Raw genomic sequence first — 25,990 nt, 5'->3', positions numbered from 1 at the left:
ATGGACCATACTTTGAGTAGTTTTATATATCACCCCCTAGAGAGTTAGGCTTCCTTTCCCAACACTTTAAGAAACCACCTTGCTGAATTTTTCTGAATCCTCTCTGATCTTCAACAGAATACATCAATCTCTTCAAACACTTTCCTTATCTGGATTTGGAAAGTCCTTATCTGGATTTGATTAAAATGTACACCCTGGTTATGTTCACACATCTTTGACTCTTCCTTCTTTGTGCCTTTGGCCACCTTCTTGTTCTTTTTCTGCCATCTGAGTAAAGGTATCCTTTAGGTACTGATCACAGACATCTTTTTCCCTACTCTTCTTTCCCTCTTCATATACAATCTCATATGTTCCTGAGGTTTCAACCATCATCTCTGTACAGAAGCTCCAGTGGTGATGCTTTGGTGACCCTTGCAGCATCCAGCACAATTTTTTTTGCATGAGTAGATCCTCAGTATATGTTATGGGATTGAGACAGTGGTGAATTACGTGCACCATTTGGCTCTATTATCCACCATGCAGCTTCTTTGTTTTTACCACATTAAGAAATGTAATAAAGAAGCACATTTATTCATGAAGTAAGAAATAACTACTGTATTAAAATATTAAATAAAATATTAAATACCAACTAAAATCTAAAAAATTAAAATGTAGATGTTTTAAAAAATATTTAAGATATAAAATATTAGAGGTAAATTATTTTACAGCTGCATAGAGTATAATAAATTTACCATCAGAAAGAAAATACACAGTGATAAAATGGTCCTAGTTACCTGGATTTTTACCTTTTTCTATTGTCAGGAATTGTTTATTTCAAAATTCTACCAAATGTGGTGAAAAGAGATGACAATCTGCAAATATATTATTTCCTTGATGTTTTTTGCTATCAAAACTCAAATAAAAAAGGAAATAAACTTTTTTAAAGCAGCATACATTTGAATAACTTTCTCATAGCTTTGTTAATCTGCCCGTGAGAAGCTTCCTCAAATTTTTTTTTTCTTCTTCCTCTTAGGGTCTTCATAATGTCTTCAAAGCTGAATAAAACCTCATTCGCTAGCCATACTCTTTAATTCCTAATAGACACTGTTCTACTTCTTAATGATTTCTACAAATAGGTTTTATAAAATTGAATGTTAATTTAATCATGTTCAATCATGAGTTTACCATATAATACGTAATTTAAATATACTGTAAGAATGATACTCTGGTTCCTCTGTGATCAATATGTGAAATACAGAAGTCAGGGAAAGGAAAGACAACAATGTGCAAATATGCCAGAATTAGCAATGCTGCTGTTTTCAGCATAAACACCCGACAATAACAGACTCAGTAGTGCTTGTCTGGCCTCAAGCAAAGTAATTAATCACAGGACAGGCCAGTGTAAAATTGACTATGGAAAATACTGACCATCATGAGATTTAATTTGAGTGACATTCATGCACCAATTAAATAACTGCAGAACAATCCTTTGCTATTTAGGACAGTAGTAGATATTTATGTGCTCACAGTAATCATCAAAAAGCTAAACCCAAAACAATCATTCTGTATACTGAAGGACTTTGAGTTATTTTACTATTTTTTTCATGTGTTTTTTTTTTCTGAAAAGGAGATTAGATGTACATTATTCCCAGCTAAAATTTAATTTTTGAGGACTGTTTTAATCAGACTGTGACAATATTACTGCATTTCAAGTGAGCGGATCCTAATTACAGCAACAAGCCCAGCAACTGCTCAGAATGTGCCAAGAAGAAAGCTACAGCATGGATGACTGAAAGAAAGACAAAAACTGACTACTAAAAGTCTTGAATATTCATATAGCATTTGATGGTTTACAAAGCACATTCATTTTATTAATTTTATTTTTTAAGCAAAAGATAATTTACTAGAAGCAACCTCGAGGGAGGTTGAGAAGCAGGCTAGGAATAAAGGCAGGAGCTGCAGTCTTGGGGGTTGGAAGCAAAATAACTGTCAATGCTACGCTGCCGCTTATCCTTTATGTAATAAACACCATGTGTCTCTACACACGATCTCTGAGAATTAGAAACGTTAATGAAGAGTATAGAAAACAATCAAACAGGAGACAGCATAACCTAACAATGATTTGATTTACACGTTTTAAAGTCAGCAGTGCTATTCCCTTCAAATCTTTACAGGAGACTTTTTCAGGAAATAAGACAAACTAATATGTTAAACAGCATATATATGAGTGTTCTTCGGGGGAAAATTCTGTGGAGGGGATTGGCGAGGGCCCACACATATGACACAGCAAAAAACTGTTCCAATCAGATACCAACAGGGAGAATGAAGACAGAGGGTCTGTGGTGGGCTGGGCACTGCCGTGGGCTTTAAGGATGCAAAGATCAGAACAGCAAAAGAGACACTGGCCCAGCCCCTCAAGGAGGACTTCCAGAAACATCTTCATACACACAGTCTTCCTCATACCTGCCCTTGATGGCACAGCTTCCTTAAAAATGCCTTGTGCCTGCTCTTTCCCCAGCCCCTCCAGGCCTCAGGCCTGTGGTCAGCGTGAACACTGCCTTGCTCTCATGACCCCGACCCTCAAAGCCAGGAGCCACACTCTCTTAAGTCTTCCCTCTCCCTTGCCATGCATCACAACTCCTGCTGACTCCGCCTGCTATGTGTGTCCTGTCCCTTCTACCTCCCCCAGCCCACTCCTCAAACATACCTCTTCTCTCCAGCCATCTGCTCCTTGCCAAGCTCAGGCCATCATCAGCTCTTATGTAACTGCTCTTCATGCCCCTACTGTGAATTTTTAAATTTGGGCCTCCTTTTCTTTATTTTTAAAATGGAGATGATAATACTACCCATCCATAGGTTTCTTTAGAGGATTAAATGAGTCAGTACACATAAAACATTTAGAATAAGTGCCTGGAGCACAGTAAATGCACAGTGATAATAATGGCAATTATTATTATTGTTTTTAATGAGAATGCTGAAGAAGGAACAAGGGATTAAAAACAAGGCTTGAGCCCAAAACCCCACATACCAATTATACTATATTGCAGTCATTTGTTTATTTGTCTGTATCTCCTACCAGACTATGAATTCACGTCTAGAAAATAGTAGATACGTAACAAATGCTGACTGAATTTTAAAAAATTTCTAATTATATATTATAATCTCACTTAATAGCCTTTTATGCCATTTCAATCAAATAGTGACTGGAGAATATATGATTATAAAAATACACAGGACACAGATTTTTATTTTTATCATGGGCTTTATGCACTTCTTTCAAATCTAAAAATTACATAGGCAGAAGCACACTTAGGCTCTAACGGAAAAAGATGCTCAAATATTTAATTTTCCGAAATGTCATATTTGAATCACTTTACCAACACATATAAGAAGCTATGTTAGACAGTCAAGACATCTGCTTCCCTGGCCAGAAAGTGTAGGCGTTCATGGATATTTAAGCGAGAGAAAGCAAATGCTAAACAACAGCTTCCAGACTCTACAGGGTGGTCTATAACCCAGGGCTGCCTACACTGGGGCCCTGCAACTTCTGTGTCCCCACTGTCAGAGGGGCTTCGAAGGGAAGGGGGATAAGCGGCTGACTCGTTCCCACCTCTCACACGCACACTCTAGCCCACAAGGCACCTGATTTCTCCTGCTAGCTCTGGTTCAATACTTCCTCATTCAATTGTGTTCAACAGTACTTTGACGGACTTCTTAGTGCTTGGCTAGTCACTGTCCCTTTCAGATATTACTGGTAAAGGGGCTGCAATACATGGTATGTAATCTTTAATTCCTTGAGGGAGATCAGCTGAAAGTTTTAAGATTTCAGATAAGAGGGACCCTGCATATGAACATAGGAAGGTGGCAGAGGGTGGTCAGGATAAGGCTTCATGAGGGACATCTTGCTTCTTGGTTATGATAAATCCTGGAAGATGGACAAGGTGGACTGAGAGGACAATAGGAGGTAAGAGGTGGGAAGAATGGTCATTAGCAAAGCTGAGAAGTGCAAAGGCCTTGCTTGAGGTGGAACAGAGTGTGTTTAGAGAACAGTGTGGCCTCAACATCAGATGGGGGAACAAAGGGGAGGATGAACGAAGATGAGACGGCGTGAAGGCCACTCTGGGGGTGTGGCAGGCAGGCAGCGAGGCACTGTGGAACACCCGAGCAGGAAGGGAAAGTCAGTCATGCAGCCATCTGCACCATGGTTTGGAAAGGGACAGCCAAAAGCAGAGAAAAATTATTAATAGATGGCTCCTAGAATGTTGTAAGAAAGAGAGAGAGGAGAGGTGCCAGATTTAAAAAATGAAAAGATGGGAAAGGATGAAACCAACAAGTTATTCTGACCCAACAAAAGATGGGTGATCCTGCAACCAGCTGACCCTAAAGATGAATTGACCTTTCTTTACACCAACACCCAGGCAGATCACAGCCAAAAATCCCAAGTTAGTACAAGGAATGAAACAGCAATACTACTAAAAGTCTACTGTGTGTCAGATACTGCGCTTAGTGTACATACCTTTTCTCATTTAAGCCTCTATGCCAACCCATCCTGAGAGTTGTGCTTACGGCCATCAATTTACAGATGGAAAAACACAGATTCATCGAAGTAGGATGACTTGCCCACACTCATAAAATAGGCAGTGAGGAGGGTGGATAACCCGACAAATGTAATTAAAATAGCACCTACTACTTGCCAGGCACTGTGGGAAACAATGGTGAACAGACAGATACGGTCCTTGGTGCTAAATTCAAACTCAGATCTGACTCCCAAGCTCATCCCCTTCTTCCTTCCACCATTACTTTGTACTTTTATAAAAGAAGTCCCTGGTCTGACTCAGTTATAGGATTTGACTAATACCATGCCACTCCCATACTGCTGAAATTAAGCCTAAAATTTTTATTTTTTTAAAAAAAAGCATTATTACTTGGCTGAAGAATGTGTTTTTACGCTTTCTTTTAAAATGGTGATGATCACAGGAAGTCATAGTACTTTGTACTCAACCACTCATTCATTATTCATATATTAAACAAGAAAAACTGATATGAACTCTCAGGTCAATGTAAAGGAACAGTTTACCTCAAAGCTTGGGCTTTCTTACTCTTGCAGTCGAACCTTCCCTGAATCAGAACAACAATTGCTTTAGCCTCACAATAAACTGCTGGATCAGAGTACAGAGTCAAATCTAGTTACATCAAAGTACTTAATTAACTTGAACAGATCACAGTAGAAGGGAAAAAAATCCACACATAATTCACATATTTTTCATATTTAGGATTTTAAGAATTGAAATATACATGGAATTCTATGACAATCAGAAAGTATTTCTTCATTCACTTAAATACTTATTAAGCAATTATAAAGCATGAGGCAACATTAAAAATGTTGTGAGAGACAAAGCAATTACTAAGACAAGATACTGTTTCCAGGTGTTTCCGTGTAGTAGAGCACAGGACAAAGAAAACAAACATAATTCTAGTTTAGGGCCTGTGGCTGGCGGGAGATAATTCTCCAGGGGGATCTTCCATTTCTGCATATACTGTGAGTGAGACAAGTATCCTTTGTTCTAAACTTTCTTTTTAAGGATGTTTCTATAATCCTCCAGAGCAAAAGGCAGGTTTGCTTACAATCCTAGAAGATTTAGTGTCCGTTTGCAGAGCAAAGGGTAGGCATGCTTACTGTCCAGTCCAATAATGTCTCCCTCCAGAGCAAAGGGCAGACATGTTTACTACCCATTATAAAAGATTCTGGTTCTTTAATCACAATGATCCTCTCTTATAACACAACCCACTCTGTGTGCAGTAATGCAACCTGGCCTCTTCATGCCATCCTGTGGGAACTGGGATCAGACAAAAAAAAAAAAATGCTGATAGTAAGACACTGCTATTGTTGTGAGTAACAAACTGTCCTTTGTTTTTGACTTAGGAGTCTCATGTCTTCTACCAGCATCTATAATACTGTGGTAAGCTAATTAGTTAGCTTGTAAGTAGGACAAAATCAGATGCTTGACAGTTTTTGACAGTGGTAGGCTGCAAAAATGGCAATAAATTCTTCCCCTTCCTGTATCCATGCCTTTTAGTATACCCTCTCACACTGACTCTGGGATTGGCCATGTGACTTGGTTGGCCAAAGAGATATCGGCAAACACTATACAAAAAGAAGCTTGAAAAGAACATGTATGTTGAGATTTGCCCTTCTACCATTCTTAGAATTTAGTTGCCATGTGAAAAAGTCTAGGCTAGCTGTTTGTGAGCAATGCATGGTTCAGTTTCCCTTATCACCTCAGCCAACAGCATACCAATCACCAGACATATAAACAAGGCCACCTTAGATCCTCTAGCTTCCAACCAACCCTCCAGTTAATCACTGATGCAAGAGTAAATCCAGAAAAGATCAACTGAGCTGGCAGACTAGAAGGACTATTTGGCTTCTAAGTTTTGGGGTGGTATGTTATATAGCTAAAACTAATAAAGATATTGGGTACGAGGCAATAATTACTTCCAGTGTAATATCTACATTACAAGCTTCATCGGGCTCAGTCTATGTCTGGTCAAACATTGTAACTCCAGCACTTAGCACAGTGCCTGGAAAAGAGTTAAGTGTCAGTTGTCCCAACTTTGTTTTGGTTTCTCCATCTGAACAATCAGTGCACAAGTCATTGAATTTTCATCTTACGAACAGGTTGTGAGACTGAAGGATATATGTATGAATCCAGCAGGGCACACAGCTGCAGTGAGAAAACTGAGTACTCAGGGACACAGGTATGTGAAAATCAGCTGTTCTACTTAATATCTGGCAGTCCTTGGACAAGTTATTTAAACATTAGTTTCCTCACTTGCAAAATACAAATAATAAAATTTCTTCACAGGCTTTATGATATAGGTCAACTTCCGGGCCACAAACTGACACCAGTCCGTGGCGAGCCAGGAGCTGGGCCGCACAGGAGGCGGCGAGCAGAGGGCAAGGGAGCGAGGCCCCACCTACACCCACAGCTGCTCCCCACTGCTTGCATCATCTCCGAGCCCTGCCTCCATCAGATCAGCGACATCAGTCCCTCACAGGAGCATAAACCCCACTGCAAACCGCACCCACACACTCCCCATGAGAATCCAACACCTGGCCGGGCGCGGTGGCTCACGCCTGTAATCCTAGCACTCTGGGAGGCCGAGGCAGGTGGATCGCTCAAGGTCAGGAGTTTGAGACCAGCCTGAGCAAGAGCGAGACCCCGTCTCTACTAAAAATAGAAAAAAATTATCTGGACAACTAAAAATATATATAGAAAAAATTAGCCGGGCGTGGTGGCGCATGCCTGTAGTCCCAGCTACTCGGGAGGCTGAGGCAGTAGGATCACTTAAGCCCAGGAGTTTGAGGTTGCTGTGAGCTAGGCTGATGCCATGGCACTCACTCTAGCCAGGGCAACAAAGCGACACTCTGTCTCAAAAAAAAAAAAAAAAAGAATCCAACACCTGATGATTGGACATGGAGCTGAGGTGGCAATGGCCCTACTCCCCTCCCCACCCCATCCACAGAAAAACTATCTTTCAGGAAACTGGTCCCTGGTGTCAAAAAGGTTAGGGACCACTGCATAGGTATTATAAAGGAGGCACTGTCTGCGCACAACCTACCAGAGTATGAGGGGCATTATGGTGGAAGAGATGAAAAACTAGGACTGTTAAGTGCCAAGAAGTGAAACGGCTTCTCGTACCCGTGTGTATGCACTCACTCACATCCTCTCTCCTCTCTCTTACACACATAAACACATGCACCAAATCAAACCATTTCCCAAAATCAAATTCCAAACCCAATAGGCAGAGACCTAAGTGGAGAGATGGTAGCACCAAGACTATCTCATGGTCTACAAAAAGACAAAACTCATTATATAATAATGCGCACACAATCCAACGTGTTTTGTTGATTCAAAAGCCCCTCTGAATAATATAACCTTTCTGGAAGATTAATACCTGACAATGTGAGGGTGTGTAAAATCTATCATTATATTAATGGAACTAAAAGATTACAGATATTCTGCTTCATTTCTGCAGTTTAGAATTAAATTTCTACTTTTTATTTTAGAAACAGACATTTCAAATAATTGCCTCTTTATACTCTACATCACTCAGTTTTATCACATTTAAAATAATTTTTTTAAAAGGTTTTCTTTTATAGTTTGGCATCTTGGAAAATTCTCCATGACTGCTAGTCGGCAACTGAGTGTAGATGATATTATTTCTTAAACATCAAAAACAAGATTATTATTGGAAATATGCAAACCAACCAACAAATTGCCCATGGGCCTAAGTTTGTTTCTGTATTATTTAGAGACTTTGGTGAGAGAACTTAAAAAAAAAAAATCACAATTAAATTTATATTTTCATTTATACAGAGATTCATATTGTTATGTTTCAAGAGTATAATCTAGTCACTAGTTAACTGAAATAACATGGAAAAGGAAATTAAATAGGAATTAAAATCATATATATTTTCAGAAATTAATATTTCAAAAAAATCTGGTTAATACTTGTCCAGCTTTGCTTTCTTATATCCATATAAGAGGTAGAATACCATGCTGGTTAGGAGTCAGACACGGATTTCAATTCCAGATCTGCCATTTAGGAACTGTGTGACTTCTTATTTAACCTCTGAGTTAGTGCAAATTACTTAGCCTCTGAGATTCAGTTTCCTTATAAGCAAAATGGTGATTTTAATAGTATGTACCTGTTTATACAAAGGGCTGTTGTGAGGACTAAATGAGATGTGCATACAAAGTCCTTTGTCCAACACCTGAATCACAGGAAGTGCTAAGTAAGTAGCATTTAGTCAGCTATGACCATACTGCACACTTTCATCTTCATAAAAGCAACAATCTATCATCGCATATCATTGGCTGTTGGGAACCAAACTCCAAAGTTCTACTAAACAAGCTAATGTGTCTTCTGCAGCCACATGTGTCAACCACAAAGGTCCATTAGGCCAACTGCATCTCTGTCCCTGGAGCAAGTAATTAGAAAGCATTAAGAACACGTATAGAATATAAAAAGTCAGAAACACTGCATGTATTCAGAGACATTTTTATTTTAACAAATTGTATTACAGATGGTTCTTCTGATCTTGAATCCAGAAATATCCCTCCCTCAGCCCACACCCCCATACAGAGCACTATGGTGCCACATTTCTTACGGTGGTCAAGTGCCGAAGGCCCCTGGGCTCGGATGCGAGGGGAGGTCTGCTCTCCAGCAGCAGGACACCCAGGTGGCCAGCCCAGGGAGCACCCCAACAGGCCCCAGATCACATTCTGCCCAGGGAAGAACACAGGCCCCCAACACTCACAACTCTGGGGGATACCATCTAATTGTTTTGTGGCTGAGGGACAATTCCAGAAACACTGTCATCCTCTGTTTATTGATACCTTGAGAGAAGCAAACAAACTACCCTGACTTACCCGGAAATAGTCACTGCATGCTGCCAGGACTGCCTTGTGGGCGTGGAATTTCTGCTCCTCAGCGATCAAGGTGACGTCGCAGAGGATGCCGTCACTCCTCTGCTGATTCAGTGCTGCCAGGACGCTGTCATTGTGAGATTCAGAGTGGCAAAGCCTCTGGCCTGTCAGCATTTCTTGAATACTACAAAGGAGAACAGTCAAGTCAATGTTCTTCCTTTCACCAGCCCCTCTGCCCGACGCTCTCTCCGTCCCCAGCACCCACTGAGGTGACAGGGACTCCAGTGCACTGGACAAGCAGGACCTTCCCGCATCCCACTTTCTTTCCCTCTACCGTTCTCTTGTTCTCCTTTCTCTGGTTCTCTCTTCCCCTCATCCCCATAGGCTCTTGCTCTCTTTTGCTAGAGCCCCTCTTTCTGGATTTGTGTTTGTGTGTCCGTCTGCGTCTGCATATTGGCCCAGCTCTGCGGACCTGTGAGCCTCTCTTTCTGGGCCCAGGTCCCCCAGAATGCAGACATCTGTGAGTGCAAGACTTTGTTTAGACGTGTGCCTGCACGCATGTACATGTGTGTGTGCCACCCTTCCCACTCTGTCACGCCCTCTCTAACTCTGAATCCTTCTCCAGCTTTGTACCTTACACAGCTTCCCACAGGACACGATACTCCATTAATAAACACAAGCAAACTGAGCAAACATTAGTTAGGCCAAAAAGGGCTGCAAGTGACCATTCAATGGAGAAGACAATTAAACCATAACAGCTTATTATTAAACTTGGGAAATTATGCACCACAAGAAGAAGAGCAAAAGAAATGCCATTGTAAATGAAAACAAACTTAAAGCTGAAAGTAAAATTTATCTATATTGTCAGCCTTCAATGTCTGTGTGATCATTATACTAGATTTGTAAATGGCTTACACAATTCTATTTTATTTTCTATTTTGTGAGACTGCCAAACTTACCCATTGTGAAACTCACCCCTTCAATCTCTATCCCAACCTAAAATATTTATTTATCCTTAGGTCCTTTCAAAACTCCTACGTGAAACTCTGGATTTTTCTAAAATAATACCATAAACATAAAATGTAACTGAATTTATAGACAGCCATGGACAATTCCAGCTTAGATCAAGGAAAATCTCTAAAGTGCTCTAAGATCTCAGAACTGGTGTGGGACTAAGATGGCTGATCTGTGCCTGTAATGAGTATTCCCAGGATGAGAACAAGGGCCATTGAGCCCTGTTTCTAGCCTGCAGCCTCTACTCAAAGCTGAGTAAAGATATCACAGGGATGAGTAAGCCTTGTCACTCCCTCTGATAATCCCTCTCTTGGAGTGTGAAAGAGCTGCCCAGGGGAGCCAGAGATTTGTCACCAGCCTAGTCTGCATGGTTGGTTTATTAGACAGGGCTCTGCCCAGCCTGTGGTGCCAGTTGGCTGGTAAATTACAGTTAAACACAAATCACCACCTTAAAATTAACCAAATGCTTCCCGTGAAATGCCAAAATGTGGTCAGCAGCAAGTTTTATTGTATAGTGTTGACTGGGAAGCATCAGAAATGTCAGAACTATGAAAAGAAAAGAAAACTGACAAAAGGTGATGATATAGGAAGTTCTCATGGGAAGGTGGGAGGATTATTTTCTGTTGAAATGCAGTAGTGAGTTTTAAAATGGTTACTGTCATTGAATATTCATGTAGTGGCTCAAGCTATGGCAGACTTTTAAAATCAGTAATTGAAAACTGCATTCAGAAATATAGTTTTTTATAAATTCTATGCAAAGCCTAGAATGGAGATTAATTAGCACCACTCAGTTAAAGAAATGAAGAAACAGAATAGTCATAGAAATACTATATCGCTAAGCAAAGCTTTAGCATAGTCTTTGAAAAATCTTTCCTAAACGATGCCATTTTTATATTTAACAACCACATAGTGTTTACCATGTTCCATGAACTATTCTTATTGATTTACAATGATTTATTCATTTAATCTTCACAACAACCCTACAAGGCAGGTACTATTATTACCTCTATTTTACAGATAAGAAAACTGAAGGTCCAAGATCAGGCATATCACCAAGAATACAGTAATGTAATTCCTCCTCCTGCTTACAATAAAAAAAAAAGGTAATCTGTAAAGATCTCAAAAATCTATGCTTGAGGGGGGAAAAAAATCACAAAAGTCCCTATTAATTTTATATTTATATGATGTATAATTAATCTAAAAATTGGCCTTTCAGAATAATATACATGAACATAATAACATGAGATATTATATGAAATGTTTGAAATCATGCTACAAAAACATTCATCTTCATACTGTAAAAGTTTAGGGATAGAAAATAAATCATAATTATTATAACCTTAGAAAATGTATTTGAAACTTTCTTAACTTCTTTTCTCTCCTTTTATATCACCTTAAATGTTAAATAAATGTATTTTGAAGTTTCATTTGTAGTGGAACAGAATACATTAAAATAATTGCCTTAAAATGTTTCCTTACTCATTTTCCAAATATAGTGCCACAATTCCTTTCCTTATTATCAAGACTGAATCAGTATTTGCATTTTAGATGTCTATTGAGCGTGAATAAATCTTGCCAGGGAAAGAGCAGCTGTAAACTGAAATTTGGCAAAGAATAAAAGGCTCAGCTTTGAAACAATAGTAATGCTGCACAATTTCACAGGATCATTCAGCTGGGCTTGAAATATTCAAGCTTAAAGAAAACAACACGCTAAATATTTAAGACAACACTTGGCACAAGATCCCAAATATTTTGGAACCAATATGTTAGGAATCCTTAAAAGCAGAAACAAATACTCCAACATTTGGCAAGAAATAAAGGCTTATTAATCAACAAATCATTATTGTATTCTGAAAGTAACTTCCCACTCAACTCTCAGATGTAAATCTGCGAAAGACCACAGCCTTCTAAATGTTAAGGCACATGTGGCCACGGAACACAGATGGAAGGCGACAGGCCCATTTTACCAAGTCAATAATCATAAACCAGGGAGGAGATGAATCAAAGACTATAATGTGCAACATCTAAATTAAGATGGGGAGCAGACACATGCTTGCGAACAGCTCCCTTGGCATCTATAACATATATTGAATCAGCAAACTAAACCTCCCATTATTTAAGAAACAAAGAAAAAGGAAGGAAAACCATATCCTAAAACTTCTAAATTATTGGAAAAAGACATAAAGCAGGAGCCACATTTCTTAAGGAAATACAGATTCGAGTGTCATCCTAAAGATGGGAAAGGTCTTCCGTAGAAGCAATGCTGCCATCTCAAAATTCATAGGTGAATGCAATGTCCTGGTTTTCCCAATGCAACCCCAATAGCCTTTTCTCTGAGGGATCCCCTAGAACTGCATCGTCCAATACAGTGGCCACTAGCTATGTGTGGCTACTGAGCAACTCAAAATGTGGCTAGTCCAAATTGAGATGCGCTGTTAAGTATAAAATGCACGCTGGATGTCAAAGACATGATATGAATAAAAGAATGCAAAATATCTCATTAATGTTTTTGTATTAATTGCGCAGTTAATTTATAATATTAATATCTGGGGTATACTGAGTTAAGTAAAATATATTGTTATAATTAATTTTACCTGTTTCTTTTCACCTTTTTTTAAATGTGGCTTTTTGAAATTTTAAATTATATACATGCTTCGTAATTATGGTTCTGTTGGACAGTCTACAAGTTCACAGTGTGATATATCACTCTATTTCTTTCCGCCTGAACTATGTAAGGGCCTTAGGCGACCCCCATCAGGCTGCCAATGAGGACTGTGGTTCCCGTATCTAGCAGGGCCCAGACTAGGCCCTGGGGCAACAGCAGAAAGCCCCAGACTCCCTGAGCAGCAGACTGCTTTTTAGTAATGCCAAGGAGCAACCATTTGATCAGCCATATGTCAGTATTAAGTAATGGGGAGATAAATAAACGAGGTCTCAAGGAACAGGACTATTCATGACTTTAAGCCTTTAACTTTCATTCTGGGATTGATCACAAAAACTAGTAAATCAAATGCAGAGCATGATGTTCATAGCATTGTATGCTCTACTCAGAGAGAATCACTGCTTTAGTGAAAATCACTACTTTTGAGTTCCTAGAGTTAACATTTTTTGGTCACAGAAATCCCACAGGGTATCATTTTCATAGAGTAAATATTGAATGAGTTCAGTTTTTAAGATGTAAATTCCAAAACAGCTATATGGTTTTAAACATCTGCATTCCAATTTAGAAATTCAAGTCAATTTCTACGTCAATGCTTACCTACCACTGAGATATACAAAAAGTATGCAAGTAGTTTTCAAGTAAAACTACCAATAAGGTGTTACATACTTACATATCAAAAATAGTCCAGTAGCATAAAAATCCTCATTTCTTAAATAGACTACTTTACACAAGAAAGAAAAAGACTGGACAAAAAAGTCTGACTGTAATAGAATTATGCATGATTATCTCAATTAAGTCTATGAGTGAACTATTATTGAGTGTCCTAATCACTTCAATTATATAGTCAAAATATTTTTACACAAATTAATATTTTAAAAATTCTATTTAAGTGGGCAGGCAATTAAAACATCCTTCAATAAAACTTACTTTTATTTTTATAGAACACTTTATAATTTATACTTTTAAATGAATGCTAACAACTAATAGCAATATAATAATAGGCAAAGAAGATTTAATATGTTTAGAGAATTATGAAGCAATAATGAAGACCATATAGAAAGGAAATTAATTACAAATGAACAGTTTTATTTCCTTCCTTCCCTCATTCATTCACGCAACACACACCTGTGCCAGGGATTGTGCTAGGTACTGGGGATAAAACGCTGAGTAAACCAAGTGTGGTAGCAGCCCTCGAGGAACATTCAGTTTAGCAGGGAAGGTACACATTAATCAAATAATCTGGCCTTCCTGAAGAAATAATACTTGAGCTGCAGACTGAAGAACGAGACCAGGTTACCCTAGTAAAAAGGAAAGAGAAGGTTTTCCAGGCAGGAGAACAGCAAATGCTATGATCCTGTGGCAGGACAGAACGTGGGCCTTCCATGGTGTCCACAGAATGTTAACGGCCAGAACCCTGAAGACAAAGGAGAGCGTGGTACAGGCGAGCATCAGAGGCCAGAGCCCACCTGTGCAGGACTTCTGGTCCAGGTTAGCCTAAGGGCAATGGGAAGATGCAGCAAAGGTCACTCAGGCTGCAGTACTGAGGGCAGTCAAGGAGCCTGGGGCAGACTAGGGCAGAACTCGACTGTGGCTGTAGTTAGGTGAGTGATGGACTTGGGCCTTGGACAGGAGCATGGGGACAGAGTTTCAGAGAGGTGAATGGGTGTGAAAGCTATTTAGAGGGAAAATCTACAGGCCTTGGTGATGGACCAGATAAGGAGGTGAGTGGGAAGGAGATTTCCAGGAAGACACCTACATTTCTGGCTTATGCAATTTGATAGTCTCAGAATAGGAAACCAGTGGAAGAGGATTAGAATTGCAGAAGAGAAAGATGACGAATCTGGTTTGGGACATGTTAAGTGTGAGTTGTGTTCAAGACACCCAATCACAGATGTCAAATATGTAGTTTGATTCATGGATCTGGAGCTCAAAAAGAAGTCTTGGCTAGAGATGTAAATCTGTGACTCATCTGCACAGAGTGGGTTACAGAAGCACAGCTGTGTCTCAAGAACACAGCTGAGAGGCAACCAGCAGGCACAGGCTGCTGAGAAGATAAGGAAGATGAGATTCAAAGCACAGAAGCAGGACTGGGCTTGGTTGTGGAAAAGGACTGTCGCTTGAGTAGCAGGGAATAGGAGGACCAGAAACACATACTGAAACTCGGCATTGTTTGGTTTGTTGAATCTAAAGGTATTGTGGAACCAGTCTCCACTAGACAATGTAGGCATGAAACTATGAATAGTTGGGTTCATCTGGATTGGGACTGTCAAATGTAAAAGAGTCACAGGGTTAGTGAATTTAAAAGGAGAGCTTTATTTCTAAGAGAATTGCATCCTACAGGCAGGAAGCAAGCCTCCCACCCAAACCATAAAGCCACGCTTCAAAGGAGAGAAAGAAGTAGGTATATATATTAGATGGAGCGGCAGGGTATACATATTCAATAGGATATAGGAGAAGTTCATGAATATTCATGGAGAAACCCATACACACGAGCATGAGGTTTACATGTAAGTGACATATGGAAACATATGACCCATGTTCTCGTTTGGGGTGGAAATTTAACATTCAAATGAATTATAATTAGGTCTTATACACAAAAGAGTAAAATTTAGGGCACAAGTCCATGAACCACACATCCTCAGGAGACAGGCCAAAACTACTCTGCAACCGGCAGTCTTCCGCCAAGAAAATATTCTTCGCATCCGCCAAGAAAATATTCTTCGCATCCGCCAAGAAAATATTCTTCGCAGTGCAGAAGAGTTGACATTTCAGAACCATAAAAGCAGAGGGATGGCGCCGGGTGGCCAGATGAAGTAAAGAGGGATCTTCTGGCCTTTTGTTTCTCTCAAGCCATCCTCTGATAAAGGCTAGTAATGATTAGTAACATGTTGGCGGTGAAAATAAACGAGACATGACCACTCTCCCATCCTGCCATGCTGAGCGCTTTAAAATTTGGTGTTTTTAGCCAAAAGAGGGTCCATTAGTCTGTTGGAAGCGTTCAGGACTTTTATCTTAGTCCTCAGGGTCTTCTCAAGAAGTGATAGAATCTAAACTGGTTAAGAAGGGAAATGAGGGAAAGAAAGGATTGGTGGGTTGGTAGAAAGTAGCAGGTCTGGTAGATGAGACAATGCAGTAAGGTCAAAGTATAACCATAGTGAGGAGAGGTACATCATCAAGCTAGAAGGACAGGCAGCCATGGTAAGAGTGATATGGCTGATGCAGTGATTTCAGAAATAGGGCAATTACTGGGGATGACAAGGACAAAGGTGTGACCGTGGCAGTAGGTGGCTGAAAGAGAAAGTCTTTGAAGATAAGCAGGCTGAGAGTCTCAGGGCCATGAAGTTGGACAGATCTTCCATGCTGACACTGAGGGCCCTGGGAGGTTGTAAGGGGTTTATGAAGAGGAGGAAGATGGCAACCAGGTGCACAGTGCTCAGTACAAGAGGGGCAATGAGCCTGACCACAGGAGGAAGAGGAGAGGGTGAGAGAGACGAAGAACACCACCTTCAGAAGAGCATATCTTTGTTGTTTTCGTTGCTGTGGCTTTCCTGAACAACCACGTTGAGGAATAATGATCTAGATGCAAAATTACGTCCCAAGGTAACAACAATCTCTCTAGGCATCCCTGAAATACCTGAGATGTGAGGAAATAATGGCACCACTACTTGAGAAGGCTACAAGGGAAGTGGTCTTCAGGAGACAGCAGGTCTCAGTGAAGAAGGACGTGAACAGAGCTTTTTCGGAGGAAGGAGATGACACAGCAGAGTGTATGATCATATTGCTACATTCCACGTGACACAGTGGGAGAGTCTGAGAGGTGGGAAGGGAGGGCTCTGGGTTGAAGGAGAGAAGGAGAGACCATTATGGAAATGATTCCGCTGTGGAGGACAGATGATGGTGGGATGAGAGCTGATTAATAAATACAAGGATGGCAGACTTAAAGTAAAAAAAAAACATTTTAAGAATGCACACTAATCTTGGTAGCCAGAAATAAACTTGGCTGAGGTGGTGGCAGACAGATACCATGGTTTCCATGTGCTATACTGGCTGGATGCCAGATCTAGAGCAGGGTTTCTCAGCCTTGCTACCACTGACATTCTCGCTAGATTGATCTTTTTGGGGGGTGGGGGCTGTCCTATGCATTGATAAGATGTTTAGCAGGATTCCTGGCCAATTGTACCCCTACTCCCAGTGACAAGCAAAGATGTTGTCAGACATTGCACAATGTGCACTGGTGGCAAAATCATCCTCCATTGAACATCACGGATGGAGAGCAACAGACTCACACAGGGAGTGCAGAGGCGTTACACCTGGTACAGCAATGTCACCATTTCTGAACACATTTCTGGAAGGAGTCATCTCTAATAGCTTCAGAGTCATGGAAGGAAGGAAGCTGGTCTCATGATTTAACAGACAGGCCCAATTCTTTAAAAACTATATAGTCCCGAAGTTTATCACATCTCTTATTCTTTGCTCTGAAGATCTTTTGACTGTTCCCTGGAGGATGACTCAAATTTACCGCCACTGAGAATATTCAAACAAACCTCATGCATTTTCTCATTGGCTGCCCCCCACTTTCTGGAATGTGCCAAGCTCCTTCCTGCCTCAGGGCTTTCCCCCTTCAGATCTCAGCTGAGAGAGCACTTCCTCAGGAAGGCATTTCCTTCCTCTTGCCATCCTGTACTTTTCCTTCAGAGCACTTTTCACAATTATATTTGCATTGTTACTGGTGCGATTATTTGTTAGTATGTGTTTCCTTCATAGAATACACATTTAAGAGGGCAGGAACCATATCTGTTTTATTCATAGCTGGATTCTCTGCACCAGAGTGCTTGACTCAGTAAATATCTACGAAATACTTGAGAATAAAGCATTGTACTCCTCAAAGGGATTACTTTAAAGGAGACAATATTCATATATATGTAGTTTTCTGATTCTTTTTCTAATTATATATCTTTATAGTAGTATATCTTTTGTTCGAGGGAGGTGAGCATCCTAAATAAGAAAAAGATTTTAAAAAGTAGTGTCATATAAAGAATCATGAAACACATGTAGGTTTGACACAGTAACTAGGTCATAACAGTTAGTCCTTGTGCCACCATAGCAAATTCACAAAAGCTCTGACTAGTTTTGTTTATTCCTTCGAATATGTGTTGAGCCTCCCCGACTCTGTGCTGGGTCCTGGAACGGGCAGCCCAACAATGTCCAGGCTCATGACACGAAGCAAGGACACATTATACAGCGAGTACCTGAGGCAGCATTCAGACGGCATTCTCCAGCTGGGGTCCTCAGGGTCTCAGTCTCAGAAGTTTGCAGAGGAATCAGTAAGCATTCCAGCTGAATAAAACAAGAAAAAAGAATACATTGAGCTAAATGCAAAAAGAGCATGCTCTGGGCCTTCATGATGCTGAAGCTTTAGGGTTCCACGGAGGCAGCTTGGAGAGTTTCACTGTTCACATAGAACATTCTACACAAGGCTCTTTTCAACAAGCAATGGTTCTAGGTGTTTACAAGTTTTTTCACACTGCTGAAGCTTCAAAGACTAGGAAGTAAAATGTGTTCAAGAATCGACAATAGCAACTTCAATTAAAAGTTGAAGTAGAAATTAAAACGTCAGAGAACAAAAGGAAAAAATGAAGATTTGATAAAATAAAGCTATAAGGCTCTAATCCACAAATACTAGTTGATTTGTCCTTTATAGAGATTTTACTTTCCTTCCAAACATGATTAGTGAAATTAAGTTAAAATCAGGTACCTTTTGGCTAAGCAGAAATATGATTTTCTACTCAAAGAGCAGATTTCTGAAAATTAGATGGAAAAAAAACACAAAGAGAAGATAAAAATTAGTAGGAAATGAAATATGGATTCTTACAGGAGCTTCAGGATTAGCATAACTGAAATATATAATAGGATACAGTTGACAGGCTTGAAATTGTTCCTTGGCTATATACTTATTCATGTAGTCCCTACCCCCACCTTTGCCTTTGTTTTTAATCATTGATGTAACTCTAAACAGAAAAATAAATTATTTCAATAGTCTGAGACCTGGCCCATGACTACACTTTACAACTCTCATTAGAGGGTCTAGCTCCCATTTTCAAATATACCCAAGTGGTAGAATTAATTATAATCTGGATAAGCTAAACAGGCTTCCTTCTGTCTCCATTTTATTTTGAAAAGCAATAACCGGATGAAAATGCTTATGAAAAGAGTATGTTAAGCTGTGCCTATTTCTGCTGATTTGTATAAAAGAGAAAGCTATGGTTTGCAATCTGACTAAAATATAGTATGTGTTAAATTGTATACAAAGCCTCAATTAGTATGATTACATAATACTTCATGTAATATATATTTGGTTAAATATTCCATTTTATTAACATTAGGTTGTTTTGAACATTTTTCATAGAATTATATTCTTATTTCTTATTTTTAATTATTAAAGATAGGATGTCTGTACTTTCATTTATTTGTAATTTAAGTTTTGACAAACCTAAAAGTGAGTGTCACTTTTAATTGATCCATTATGACTGATCAGCACAGGTGGTCAGAATAATTCAAGGCACGTTGTTAAATTAGCTAAGAGATTTGCTTAGCAACCTAATGTTGCTACAGTTTCCTTTCAGAATCTGGGTTATAAACCCCAGGCTCTTGTAGCCTAACACAAACTCCAACAGAGATGGACACTTGAGCTTTAAAATTGCAAGGAATATTTATTATTATAGAGAGATGAAAAACCTTAACCTTTCCAAGAGTCTAATGTTTTCAAAACACTCCCAATAATCAGGTGAACGGAGAACAAAAATCCTAAAAGTTAAAATAATCCAAAATTAAAGGGCACATCTAATTTGATATTTTTCATTCTAAGCACGATCATTAAAAATCATAAGATAAGATAAATGAAATTGCCTTCTACAGACATTTATTGTTTGGAGATCAAGTCACTAAATTAGCTCTTCTCTAAAAGAATCTAATTACAATCTGCTTCATCTTACAAAATTTAGTGAAATGGACACCATTTTAAAGGTGAGTTAATATGAGTTAAGGATGAGTCAACCACTGAAAAAGGTTTGATGTTATTTATTTTACTATTTTACTGCATATTATTTATTATTTGCTAAATATATTTATTATACTAAAACTTGTGGGCAAATATATTTGTTTTTATAAAAATTTCCCTTATAGTTAGTACAATGTACAGCATGGCTACTTGTAAGCTCCAGCCAGAAAGACCTCTACACCCTCCTCCTACCTCCTCTCACTTTTTCCCATGCCCAGACACAGATTACTTCCTAACCCACGGCTCTTAACTCTTCCCATGAGCTTAGGGAGATCCAGGCCAGGCTTCTGCTCTTTCCTTCCTGCGAATCCAGAAATGATTCAGAGCTAGGCCGGCCTGGCAGAGCATTAGGAAGCAGAGTGAGAAGAAGAGCTGAAATTGCCCTCCAGGTATCCAATAGTTCACACTATTGGAGACAGAATCACATTTATCACAAACCCTTAGGGGAGTGCTATGTGGGGTTGGAAGTATGTGGGATGGCTCTTTTTCTGTGAATTTAGAGTGACCTCCTTTTCAAGGTCTCTCAGCTGTGACCATCTACAACTTTCTGAGCCCACTGGCATGACAAAGAGTCTCTTCCTTGATGACCAAACTCTAGTCAAGCTCCTCTAAGCTCTTTGTTCAAATAGGGGCTGTCACTGGGCATATCCTCAAGAGCTTTGTAGTCAACCAACTGAATAAATAGATGCTACTCTGGTGAACAGAAAATTTATTGATTTCACCAACTGTCACTTAAAGACATAAAATATACTTATAAAAATAGTTACAAAAACAAACATTACAGAATTGTAAGCATCTCTTGATCAGCTTCTGAGCTCAGCTTAATGAACTTGGAAAGGAAGGGAAGCATTTTCCTCTGCAGCATAACCACTATAAAAGAACAAGGCAGGGAAGGGTATCAGAATATGTGACCCCAAAACATGCTTCTTTAGCACATGGATTATTTTGAGCTAAAGGCCACTGAGAACCAGCAGATGTAGGAAAAGCTCTAAACATAAAGCACAGTTTTCCTTTTGTAAAGAAAATTGACATTTGTAAAGGAAATTTCCATTGTAAAGGGTCTCTTCCTCTCTTGTAGCAGGAAGTGGAGGAATCTTAACTCTGATATTATCAATGGAAAAAGCGCTAACTTAAATCTGCATAACAAATCTTAATAAACAATTCTTGTTTACCATACTTCTCATTCCACAGCTCCCTCTGTGATCCAGAAGCCTCAAACTTATTTTCCTTTGATTAGCCCAGGATGGTATATAAGGCCAAGTTCTAACCATGCCTTTGGGGTACTCATCACTGGGTGCTCCCATGTGTATGTGCGATGCACATGTTAATAAACTTCTGTTTGTGTTTCTCTTGTTAATCTGTCTTTGCCAGTCTAATTTACAGGAACCCAGCTGGAGACCCTAAGATGGATAAAGAAAGAAAGATTTCTCCCCCTCCCCTACAGCAAGCACAGTGCTTTCTATTTAACAACGTAAAGTTTGCCTGTGGTACTTCTCAAAGCATGTAATTGTTAGATAGTTAGCATGGGATTCCAGGTCTCCTAGGGATGAAAGTGGGTGCTTTGCCTTAGGGCAACTGCCCCACCTGGGAAGAAGGACAAGGGTGGGCTCCAGGTCCCCATCTTGGTCCTGCCCCACCTTGATCCTGCCCTGAGCCTCTGCCATTCCTGAGGGAGGAGGGAACGCCCTACGAATCTGCCAATCAGAACTTAGCAAACCAACTGCCAAAGAATGCAGAGGACTCTCTAGCTCACAGGTCAAGTGGTATAGGTACCATAGAGTCCAGAAGTGACCTAGAACACTCCACATGCATAGTAAGACTCATGTAATGCAACTCCCAACTGTTCAAAGTGGTTTCATGGTGACCTCTGAGCAATGCGGGAGGTGCCAATCCAGGCACTACAAAGTAAGATGCAGATCATAATCAATTCCTTTTTTGTCCTTCCTTTTGCTCTCCCTTTGCTGCAACAGTGGGTCCAGTCATCATCTGTGGCCTATGTATCATGCTCTCTCTGTAAACCTATATCTTGCTCTTGCTCTATAATCCTATCTTTCTCTTCTCAATAAACCTCATTTTCATTGCCTTACTTTGGTGCATCTGGTCATTCTTCAACCACAAGCACATCAAGAACCGACATTTCAGACTGAAACATGACATAATGACCCACAAAAGACAAGTACCACAAATTTCAGTCTTTGTGGTTAATAATAAAATCAAATAAATCTAGCTTGCAAATAAAAATAAAGCAAATATTTCAGAAAAATGGAGCCATGTTCACATATCAATTTACCAACATGGTAGATGGTCCACACTCAGCTAGTTACCCTTTCTAAGCCTCAATTTCATTTTCTAAAAACACAAATATCACCTGGTTATAGCTAGTTCAAGGACTTGATATGTCACAGGGTCTCAGTAAACATCAATTGTGTCTCCTGTTATTATACATACAAATATAAATCACATAGTGATTTGCTCAGATAACAGGTATGTAGGTGAATTTTTTTCTTTTGTTTCACTGTTTGCTAATATAGTTCACATGCCAAATACTAATCTTTTTAATACTATAAACTGAAGAAAATGACAAGTTTCATCAATTTGGAAAGGAGAACTTTATTTCTCATAAAGAGTTGTAGTCTGAAGGGTGGCCATGCTGACTGGCTGCAAAGTAATTGCCTTGGACCAGAAGGCGAGAGCCTGTACTTCAAGGGAGGGACAATGGGAACTGGAATTTATGCTAAGTGGGGTGGCCAATTATACATATTTAACAAGCTATAGCAGTCATGAATATTTATGAAAGGAGAAATATGCACAAATGAGCTCTATGCAGCTTCATGGGATCCATGTTTAGAAAATGGCAGCCTTAGCATGATCCAAGGGTGGAGTTTTCAGCCCTCTGATATCAAAAGGTGTAGCAGAGGACATAAAAACCCTCTCTGTGCACCCTCCCTAGACTGGCCAGAACCACCCCATGGTCAGTGATGTCTTAATAAGAAGGAATGTTGTTGGCTAGTTGTGCTGATACCGCAAAAAGGGAGGAGCAGCATTAGTGGATGATTGGAACCATTGGTGGGACAAGTCTTTCCAAAGGCTGTTCTGTTTAATGCTTAGGGAAGAAAGTCTGATGGTGTTAGCGAGGGAGGGGGTAGAACAAGGCCTGTCTGACCTCCCATCCTGTTATGGCCAGGAACTCATTTTTAAGGTTCCTCTAGGCCTCCTTGGCCAAGAGGGAATCTGTTCGGTGAGTTGGGAGGCTTAGGATTTTATTTTTATTTCTCATTTACCCCTTTTGGCCAAGAGGCAACATCAATGGCCAAACTTTTATCTTGTCTCACTGTTGCCAGGGTGGTGTGGCTACCTGCCCCAAGTCCATCCAGGCCCTTGGTGGGACTCCTGTGATCACCGGACTTAGAGCCCAAAGGCTTACAGCCAACTAAACATTCTAGGCCATATAGGAATGGAGGTGGGCAGGTAATCATTAACCCTTAAAAACCTTTTAAGCAACATAGCCAAAAACCAAAAGCAAAGTTATAAAGTTAACTTATCTATAAGCACTGAACTACAGTAATCTTGGTCTTAGTTATGGACTGGTAGCAATTAGCTATGTAAACTATAAGTATTTTGCTAAAACCATTTGAGCTAAGAAATTTAGAAACTTGTTGTGTTGCAACATTTTTTGCAATCTCTTTAGTAATTTGTCCTAAAGTGGCTGATAAATTTCTTATTATATGTCTATTTGCATAAATCCCATAACTGGGAACAACCATATGCAGGAAGCTCCGTCACCAGGTATCCTGATATCTTCTCTGTAATTTTCGTACAAGTCTATGGGAAACAGGAAATTCTTTATGGTTGGGATGGATGCCTGGGCCACATGGCCCAGGAGGTAAAATCCTTCATTTTACCAGCTGTTTAGGCATCTATGTGTCCATCCTTGATTTGGAGGATCCAAACTAATTCCATCCTTCAACACTGGCCCTTACAATCTCACAAGCCCACCTCTTCTGCAATAGTCCCTGGCCCTAGAGGGAGGAGTCTGTATAGTTTTCACAGCAAGGCACTGGCAATGGAAAAGAGATCAGGCACAGTGGGATTCCAAATGAGGGAGATGTGCAGGCTTTGTTGAATCACATCTCTAGTCTTTGGAATACCATGATTCTGGTTTTCTTGGAAGCACAGCAATGAGAATGAAATATTAATAATTTGACAATCAAAGAGAATCTGGGTGTCAGAACAGGAAAAGGAATCTAATTCATTAAGGAATCAATTAAAAACATCATGAAGAAAATTACAACCTGGTTCTTCTTTAAAGACTTGGTGTAGTCAAGAAATAACCCAAGATTGAATCTGAACTACAGGCAAATAACAAAACCTCAAAAACAAAGGCCAGGGCTGGACTCTAGTAACAGAAACTAGTAGCAGGTATGTTATAGTTTTGTGGTTTTGTTGAAACATAATTTTTCTCTCTCCCATCTGTCCCCCTTTTCTACCAAAGAGAAATCATAGTAAGACCAATTCATGTGCATAATAAATTTTAGTCTTATTATACTTGGCCTGATTACTTGCATATCTAAATTTTGGACATCAGGTAGAAAGAGAGAGAAATTTTGCTACTTTACTCAATTGTTGTAGGCTATAAATAGTTCAATAGAAAATGGTTTTCTTAACTATGGAAAACAAAACATAAAGAACCAGCAATGTGTTAAACAAAAAGTCATAAAGAAATTTTTTCAGTCCTCTATCAGTTCAGCAACATGTAATTCTTGCTTTGCTTGATATTGTGTTAGTAATCCTCATGAATGTCTCAGCTTTTTAATTAGAGTCCTAGAAGTTTTAACCTAAGTCAATCAGAACCCTGTGTTCAAGAGTACTTATCAGGGTCTTTTCCATGAATTTCCTTGCCTTTTGAGAAGAACCAAGGCAAAATAATAATTGTCTGTGGATGACGAAAGTCTTAGAATTGTCATAGTTAAAGATCCAATTGACAAGAATAATTGGTTATTTCTGTGGCATACAACAATTTAGTATAATCATAATTATTACAGATAACATACTAAGACATATCAGAAATTTAGGAACTTCATACAATGTCGGAACACATATTCATAAAACATTTATATAAATATAACCTGAAGAAAGTTAAGCATCATTTCATATTTGACAATGTTTCCCATATAATTTTAACATATAAGCCAAATACATCGGTCTTGGGCTTTCAGTGGCTCTAATATTTAAAAAGCCAGTTTGATGTCAAAAAGACTCAACTTACAATCTGAAATTTTGATTTTGGAAAGTTTGTCAAATATCAAGCTCAGTATCAAGTTTGTCACAGATCACAGGGTACTATAAAATAATAGTCATTTATTCAGCCAAAGTAATAATTCAAAGATTTTAAAAGGCAAAAATCTTTACTCTTTGATAGAGAAAAGATTCATTTCCCAAATAATCAAAGACCTAATAAAGACAGCATAAGGCAAACTGAATCTCTTCCCCTCGCCCCGCTTCTCTTTCTGGCAGTTTACTCAAATGGTAAACAAAAATTGTTTACTCTTTTTAATACTACATGAAAATCTTGTTCAAAAGAGAAAACCAAATTCTACTTTCATATTACTGTATGATTAATTCTAAAGCTAATATTAATAAAACCTTATAAACAAATCCATTTAATCTTTATCAATTTGGCCATAAGGTAAGATTTTTATAAACCTTTTCTAACATTTTATAATTCTTCCCACTCTTTCTTTCCCAACTTTCTGTATCCATTCAGTTTTATCCACAATTCTTTTTATTTCTTCAATTTAAAACAATTCTTAAAACCTCCTCTAAACTAGGCAAAATTATTTTGCT

The 25,990-nt window shown here is 39.2% G+C and overlaps 1 protein-coding gene across 4 annotated transcripts in view; it reads right to left on the bottom strand.

The window, feature by feature from the left end:
- KLHL32 (kelch like family member 32) overlaps positions 1-25,990 on the bottom strand; it is a 184,807-nt gene that overhangs the window by 117,566 nt on the left and 41,251 nt on the right. For all 4 annotated transcript variants that reach the window (XM_045544046.1, XM_045544048.1, XM_045544050.1 and 1 more), the window contains exons 2-3: positions 18,339-18,426; positions 9,417-9,597 (exon numbers count right to left, since the gene is read on the bottom strand). In XM_045544046.1, the coding sequence (XP_045400002.1) occupies positions 9,417-9,597; positions 18,339-18,361 (204 nt within the window). In that variant the 5' untranslated portion in view covers positions 18,362-18,426. The remainder of the gene's footprint in view (positions 1-9,416; positions 9,598-18,338; positions 18,427-25,990) is intronic.

The sequence above is a fragment of the Lemur catta genome, chromosome 2 (genome assembly GCF_020740605.2).
Source record: "Lemur catta isolate mLemCat1 chromosome 2, mLemCat1.pri, whole genome shotgun sequence".
In the NCBI taxonomy this organism is placed as follows: Eukaryota; Metazoa; Chordata; class Mammalia; order Primates; family Lemuridae; genus Lemur; species Lemur catta.
Note: the sequence above shows the minus strand (reverse complement) of the source record. Positions and strands in the feature narration are given on the sequence as shown.